This window comes from Cornus florida, unplaced genomic scaffold (assembly GCF_030987335.1).
Source record: "Cornus florida cultivar Cherokee Brave unplaced genomic scaffold, ASM3098733v1 CherokeeBrave_3.0.0_Hap2_Chr06, whole genome shotgun sequence".
Classification (NCBI taxonomy): domain Eukaryota; kingdom Viridiplantae; phylum Streptophyta; class Magnoliopsida; order Cornales; family Cornaceae; genus Cornus; species Cornus florida.
Genome location: NW_026775576.1, coordinates 37,725,517 through 37,733,951, shown reverse-complemented (window position 1 = coordinate 37,733,951; position 8,435 = coordinate 37,725,517). Strand labels below are relative to the sequence as shown.

Here is an 8,435-nt window from a genome sequence, read left to right as displayed (position 1 = left end):
CTAACTCATTCTTTAGCAAAGACTCCATATGTCAATTGTATATGAATGAAATGCATAGTCAATTGCTAATGGATATAGGAGTATACGAATGATGATATGATATGCATGGTCCTATAGAGATAGTCTTCAAATGGATTCATAAATACTTTGACATTGAATCCCAAACACTCACCATCCTATCTACCCCTTTCTTCACGCTTTGTCCATGACCATGTAGGCTTTCAAGTAGACTCGTTTTCTTCCTTTCTTTGAATTGCTTTCTTGCTCGTTGTAGTCCAAGCTATCTTTGGATGGACTTTGCATTTTTTCCTTGCAACTTTATGTCTTCATTGTATCTATTTCTTTGCTTGATGTGATCTTGAATAATGGAATACTTTGAATGATCTTTAGTGCTTCATTAATGTCATTCTTTGAATGTAAATAATCTATATAACACTCAATGTAAACATTAGTTCTTAAACACCATTAATGGTTTGTTATCATCAAAACAACTAGATTGTCCTTGAATGAAATCCTTAAGGTCAAAATCTAGATTAGTTTCTCTCTTGGTAGTCTCTAAATCTCGCCACAAGTCTCTCAAAAATGAGCTCAAACTATTTCTCAATGGTGATGGTGATGGTGACGGTGAAGAAAGACAAAAGCAGTACATAAAATGGAATTGCAACTTCAGAATTCCCGTGTGAAAGGTGGCTCTTTGCATGAGAAAGAGCTGCCAAGTGTGGTGCATGTGTCAAGTGTAGAAGTGGTCAAATGTGTGACCATGGAATTGGACTAAAATGTCTTCTTCACATTACTAAATCACCTATATGTGACCACAGCAAAAGACCACACCACCCTTAAGAAATTGTCAACTGATATACAACACTAATAATTACATTAAGAGAAAATAATGCCGAACTCGGCCATAAAATAATAAATGCATATAAATATCTGGAAAATTCGGAAAAATGAAAGACATCACACTATGCCTCTATTTATACAATTTTTAGTGGTTGAATTGAGGTATGATTCGCATTACTTACACCCCACGATTCCTCCACGGTTAATGATTTCTTTATGCAATTCTTCTATATAAAGTTTCTTCCATACATTGCTCCTCCTATACAAGACTAGTCGTATATAAGACTTCTTCTATATATGAGGCTCCTTTAATTGTGTGATTAATGGACCCAAATCATAGATCCTTGTTTGTACTAGGCTATGTGCTGGGCCGGGCATGTAGGTTTAACTTGCCCTATAAGTGGGTTGAGAGAATTGATAACTATAAGTGGGTTGAGTGACAATTGATGACAAAACCCATCTGCTCACGTGATTGATTTTAATTGGTGGGGGAGATTTTTCCCACCACAGACTTCATTACCATTTGAAATTTTAATTGATCTATTTCAGTAATGATATTACATTTTTAACCTTTCCAATCATTTTAATAGATAAAATTAACTTTCAAAAATCTCTTGAGAAGCTTTCCTCCGTTATTGCATCTCTCTCTCTCTCTCCATATGGGTATTTGCGTCTTAACCACAAGGGTCGGTGGCTCAAATAGCAACAACAACGTTAACTAAACCATAATGGCAAAAAGAGCCCTAAACCACCACCACCAACAATTACAACAAAGAATCAAAGAGAAAATTGCTCCTTCACCGGCCACAATCTGCCGTCGTCTCCCGAAGTTTCTAACTTACTGGTGAAGCCCGGTCACAACGTCGAGTCAATCGCTCGTGCTTTAGCTTTGTTTGGCAATGAACATTATGGAGTGTGAAGTGGTCCGAGAAAGATTGAACCAAGGGGCCTTACGCGCCCCACGCCCCGTCGGCGCGTGGGGTTGCACCCAACTATGCACCTTCATCTTCTTCTTTCTCAGCAAACCCATAACAGGCTCTCCATCTCTTTTATGACCAACTACTCTCAGCCACTAATTCCGGCCAAAAACCACCAAAAAAGGCCCTAACATCATCATCTTCTTCACACGCATCGTCGAAATGATGCTGACATGCCTTTTCCACGGCAATCGCTCCTCCTCACTCATGCATGTTCTTCCCGATCACAGCATCCCTGGTCAATCGCCACCACCCAAGCCTGCCCTTGGCCCAGGTGGCCCAAGCAGTCACTTAGGCCTCCAATTTGATTTTTAAAAAAATACTAGGCTTATGGCCTCTCACAATTTTTGACCTCTCAAATTTAGTACATTCACTAGGGCATCCAAAATGTTGGGCCTCTTAAGGCTGGCCCACCACCCCCACCACTTCCACCACCGTCACCGCCACTCAACGTCAACTAATCCCGACCTTTGTCTTGGAAACTCAATCAAAATTTTCATACTAAACCGTGAAACCCAATCAAACCACAAACCCACTTCTGCCACCTCCATCACCACCACCCTAACATTAATAAGTCCAATCTTGAACTGAGAGGTATGAGGTTGAATTGGGGAAGACAATTTCAGACTATTTCAATTTAGTGACTTTGTGAAATTGGGTTAAGGTTTTTAACACGGCGTTTGAGATGATTTAGGGAAGACAGTGTTTGGGTATTTAAATTTTTTTTTTTCTGTGTTGGCGGTGGTGGTGATGTTTTATACCACGGACTTTTTTTTGCACTACATCTATAGTGTAAGGAATTTTTTTGCACCTGAACCTTGTTAATATTCAATCACAACAATAGAAATCCTGACACCCTTATATATACTGGGTTGCAATAGAGACTATAAACCGAATCGAAACCCACCCAAGAGAATATGGATCAATACCGGACAATAAGAGAATTCGGATCACAACTTAACAATATAAAAAGAACAGTGTTCCTAACAGTACATTACTAAAAGTTATGTCACAAAATAGTCAAGAAAAAGAAATCATGTAAATATATTTATATTATGGTTTTTTTTGTTTTTTGGTTAAAAATATTTATATTATAGTTATGCATATATTATTGCCACAAAATTTGCAAAAAAATTGCAGAATCACTGGGCAGCATCCAGAATTATTGAGAACTTTAATTACCCAAAAAATATATATTGAGAATCAACAATTAGGCTATCAAAAGCACTGGAACTAATTGAATTAGCCCCCCCTACCTGACAAATTTAAATATGTAATGAGGAAAGACAATTGCTAACATTAAAGTTATGCGTGTAGACCAGTGAAAATAAAATCATCCAGAATTATTGAGAATTTTACTTACCCAAAAAATATATATTGAGAATCAACAATTAGGCTATCAAAAGCAATGGAACTAATTGAATTAGCCCCCCTACCTGACAAATTTAAATATGTAATGAGGAAAGACAATTGCTAACATTAAAGTTATGCGTGTAGACCAGTGAAAATAAAATCACAAAGTGTGTGCGTGTTTTGTTTTTTAAATGAAGTTGAAGTACTCATTTTGTAACTTTTGTTTTCATTGCAAGCAATTCAGTATATATATATATATATATTCTCATCTCTTTAAATTAGTGACATAGACAATGACAATTAAAACATTACCATTTCTCAAACATATGTGATTAAGCATTCAAATTATATGTGGGAATGGGAAAAAAATAAAATTTTGTTTCCCATGTAGATATTAAACTACAAAGTATTAACTAGAACTCTGAATTTTGTGTTCAAAGTTGCGCGAATTAATATTTAATCACCACAAGATTAACAAGGTGACAGAATTACATGAATAATGCTCAAACTGAGAATACTAATCAAAACGTTATTTGGTTACACTAAACAGAATTCAAATAAAGTACATATATCAGCTTACAAGGAGAAAAAAAGAATAAGATTACAAAGCATATATACCTATAACATGCAGTCTGTTCTTGCTGGAAGCCTCCTAAAGAAGTTGAGAGGCAGTGAAGGAAGCTTCTGGCGGAACCTAGGATGTCTCAACACATAAAAGCCAGCAAGAAAGGCAACAACTTGAAATGGCGTAACGTACAGAACAACAGCAGCAGCTAAACATAATGTCGCAAACAGAGCAGATGCTCTAGGATCTCTCCAACTTATCAGTGACTGCAGCCTCTCCCCTTGCATTGCCAAGTCCCCGACAACAGTCTGAATCCTCCCGGCTATGCTTCTCAGACGATCATATCTCATCCGAACAGTATCAGATCCTTTGGATGTCGGAAAAGTATCAAATTCCTCGTCCAATTCATCAGGACCAATGGCATCAGCATGGGAGAGTCGAATGTCCATGTGAGGAGGGTGTCTCGGTTTCCGTCTGTACTGCCAAATCGCGATAAGGAAAAGGTAGAGAAACAATGTGGGCAGTATCAGCTCAGGATACAACACCAAAATCACAAAAAGGATGTGAATTAAGATGGTTGTAAGAGGGTTCTTCCAGTGGCAGATACGATCAAACCATTTTGCAACCGCGGTAACACCACTTAGAACATTCATTACTCTGAAAAAATTAGCTTTGCTCCTCCTCACACTCCAGATATGTGACCCCACATCAAGCATGTACTCCACAATCTCTTTTTTCAATGGTGGCTCAGCACGGGTCAGCCTAACCGAGAGTATCTGAGTAGCGTGGAACCTCAAGATATCCTGCTGGATTAATGACAGAGGATGAACATAGTGCATTTTGGGCAACAAGGGCTGTGTATATTTGTGCAACATATTGACGAAAGACGTGCACGAGAACCTCACAGCTAGTTGGATTTCACCGGTTTTCTTCACTCCTGAAGGTTGCAAGACAATAAGAGGATATGAGTGAGTGTAAACTCGATCAGTTTCTAGTGTAGATAGCCGAATCCTCACCTTCCCAATTCTTGAATCCTTTCCCCCTCCATGTACATGACCATTGTCGAATGCCCCTACTGTAATCACAGTACAAGGATCGAAAACCTCCCAACTGTACTGTTCGTTCCATTTTGGAGAAAAGTTGTCAATGATTGTCCTTGTTCGAATCCATTTCTGTCCATATTTAGCCACACAAAAAGCATCAGTGGTTCCTCGGCCATCTTTTGTCTTCATTGGCAACAACCCTGTAGCACTAATGATCCCCAATTCCAGAAGTCCAATGCTGGACTTCCACAATTGCTTTGAAGTGGGCCTAAGATCGCTACTGTAATGTGTCGATTCATCCAGGACATGATACCCACCATCCAAACAGATCCTTGTATGAATCCTACTGGCGAATTTAGTATCCTTTTTTTCCCCCTCCACAATCAAATGCTTCTCAAGATTATGCCACCTGCTCGGAACAGCCTTATTGTCAAACCTCCTATGGATATTCTGCAATGGTAGCACACACTTCCCCAATACCTCATCTTTGTTGGATCCCACTCTATCTTCTACAGTTATCACCAACAGCTCCTCAAATGGTTCCGAAACAACGAATATCAAATCCTCATTCCACATTGGATTAACACTCTTAACTTGAGATATTTTCGTCTTCAACGCTTGATTTCCAAGGATAACCTTCACAAAAGCTTCTGGCACCCTATTCTTATCACTAGGTAGAAGATCTTGACATTCAATTACATTGACTCTAACATACCAAAGCTTAGGGGACATATATACCTTCCCTCGGATTTTGGCAATGCCCTCCTTAATTGTTGCTGCATCCGAGTGCCACGCATCAGGAAACGCCTCATCTGCTTGAGTTCCCTTCCAAACGGCAAGCATAATCTCTCCTTTAATTTTACCCCCTTTCCCATCTTCCAGTCTATACCATTGTGGCGCCAAGGGGCTATCCGGTGGAACACGCTTTGGGACTTCAATAAGATCAAACGAAATCTTGCCAATGAGATCATCTAAAAGCACATCCTTATCTTTCACCAGTACATCGATGAAAGAAGCTTGGATTCGATCCTGGGAGAAAGCAAAAACATGATTCCACTCCGGATTAGACTTCTTTTCATAGTGCCGAGTAACCCCTTTGTAGTTCCCCATCTTTACTTCAACATAGGGATCACAACTACCTGTGACATCCGTCCCTACTAAATCCTTTGCTTTGACAACACGGACGTATAGGTATTGCATCTGCTCAACGAGGTCATAGGCACAAGTGAGCTTATCTCCGGTGGTGATCCCTGCCCCGGCAATTTTTGGTGAGGTCTCCCTCAGAGCAAATTCTTCTGGCTGTGGAGGCTTCTTCATTTTCTTGTTTGCACTAACCAGAGCAAAACCAAGCAAGAATTTGGATTTATAGAGATGTTATCACAAGCTTCTAATAGCTCTGAAGTAGAATTTTTTCAACTCTTTTGAGAATTTTTACAATGGTGCCTAAGGCGTTGGAATGGAAGCGAAGTTTACTCCAACTACTAGTGAAAACCGGAAATCAAAATACAGTTGGAAAGTAGAAACTGCCTTTTCTTACACAAGTTGATCCAAATTCAAACGGCAGAATTTTACAAGACCACAAGTGAAATAGGAATAATACCTTTTACAGAGCCATTGTTGCTTTAGATGCAGCAATCTGTGGCTTCTGAAAAGGTTCAGAAATGGGAAGATTAACTATGTTCTATTGAATTTTCTGGTATTTCTGGCAGATGGGTCCCAAACTTAGTATCAAAACAAATTATCAGGAAGACATAAAGAAGCTAAGAAGTGTACAGAGTTCAAGAATCTGAAGTCATAAATTGTGAAAGCAGAATTCCAAGAGAATGAAAGAACATCCTGAATTTCTATACACAACTTTGTGGCATGGAAACTTTTGCACCTTTGTGGAAGCTTTATTTAAGAAAGCGCGAAAACCTGTAAAATCGAAAACAAATTGAAGCAATAAGTCACAAGCAAGAATAGCAAAGTAGTTCAATATTTACATATTCAGTTGCTAAGAAAACAAAGGAAGAGAAGGGAAAAAATAACAAAAAAGAAAAAAAAAGATTGCGTTAGGTACAGTTTGGTTGGTGTATTGGAACAACTTGTTTGATTTTTGAATGAAAATATTGACATTTAAACCAGAAAGGTGCTTCCAAATTCATAATTAAATGATGCCAGAGATAGATACTCTGTTCTTTTTGCTACCAAGAGTTAGAAAACTCAGCTCAACTAACCCAAAGAGTTTTTGTCCTTCACCCTAACATTTTCTCAGCAACCACATGCTCATATGTAATACAGCAAGAAAGTAGTCATGGGTTTCATAGAAGCTGATCTATAACATTGAATGAGTACTTTATACAACAAAAACATACAGATTTAAATGAATAGAATGCTCCAAAAATCAATTAAAAAAAAAAAAAAAAACTCAAAGGCTAAGCAACAACCTCAAGGCATTGCTGTCATTGCATATAGTGAAGTCAGATTGACTTAGAGATAAAGAGAGACTATGTTTAGCTCGCTACAGTTGATTCTAGTGAGAGAAGAGAGAAGAGAGTAGAGAGAGGAAGAATAGAAGGTGATCAACTGATCATTTACAGGGACTGCTGAGAAAGAGAGTAGTTTGAGTTACATAAAATGGAAAATCAAATTTGTTTGTCATAAAAACATTAAATTCTATAATAGGTTGCTTTCTTGGGACCAAGCCCAACTAGTAGACTCAATCAATTACGTGTTGCAATGGTCTCCATGGCATGGTGAGAAATTAAAATGCCAACCCTATGTCCCCCGTTCACTTCGAAGAACACTTGAACATAATAATAAGAAAGAATTAATGTTAGGTGCGGTTGGTTTGCCTTATTTTTCATCCTCTCATTGCGTCAAAAATATAAAAAATTTAAGAAAGAAAGAATTTAATAAGGGTAAAGTGCAAAAAAATACAACAGGGGTTTACAAAATGTGCAATTACTCCTTGATGTTCAATTAACCCCTTGCATTATTGAAATTGCACAAATAAGTACATTTATTCATGAAATGTCTAAAATGCCCTTATACTAAAACTAAAAAGGAAAACAATATAAAAAGAATAAACATAAAACACGTTCCTAAATTCTTATCCATCTTCTAATTTTGGGATGTTCCAAAATATATGTCACATTCAAAAAATGGATATACTTCTTTTTTATAACATTCCCAAATTATCTTTTGACATTGACTTGATTAAACAAGTGCACTAATTACAGAGTATTAACAAGAATAAATTTGAAAATTGACCCTTATCAATACAATAAAAAAAAAATATTAAAACGCCATTATCATAAAAAGTTAGATTCCCCAAACCACCCAATAATTTTGGAACAGAGGTAGTATGTTTTTGGTGGCGATGTGGAGCATCGGTTGACACGCTTATCGTCAGCTGTCAACGCTTGTCGTCAGCGAGCAGAAAGTAACGCATGGCCTGGTAGATCTAGGGATGGCAATGGGGTGATTTGGGGCGTGGAATGTCATCCCCATCTGTAACGTGTCAAATTTTCGTCATTTTCCAATTCCTGGAATTTTTCGTTCATGCAGGGGCATTTTTGGGGCGGTTGTGTCCAGGACTCTTTGAAATTCCAAGGTTTCCATTTTTCACATTTTTTCGTTTTCGGACCAAACGGTCTTGTGTGGAACCCGCTTCCG

General features: G+C 38.0%; 1 protein-coding gene across 1 annotated transcript; it reads right to left on the bottom strand.

Annotated features, from left to right (window-relative positions):
• Window positions 1-3,596: 3,596 nt before the first annotated feature.
• Window positions 3,597-7,395, bottom strand: LOC132311332 (FT-interacting protein 3-like). The gene is made up of 2 exons (XM_059809207.1): window positions 7,205-7,395; window positions 3,597-6,692 (listed from the first exon to the last, which is right to left on the bottom strand). Exon 2 carries the CDS (start codon window positions 6,093-6,095, stop codon window positions 3,789-3,791), a length of 2,307 nt encoding a protein of 768 aa, XP_059665190.1. The 5' UTR covers window positions 6,096-6,692; window positions 7,205-7,395; the 3' UTR covers window positions 3,597-3,788.
• Between the last annotated feature and the right edge of the window lie 1,040 nt (window positions 7,396-8,435).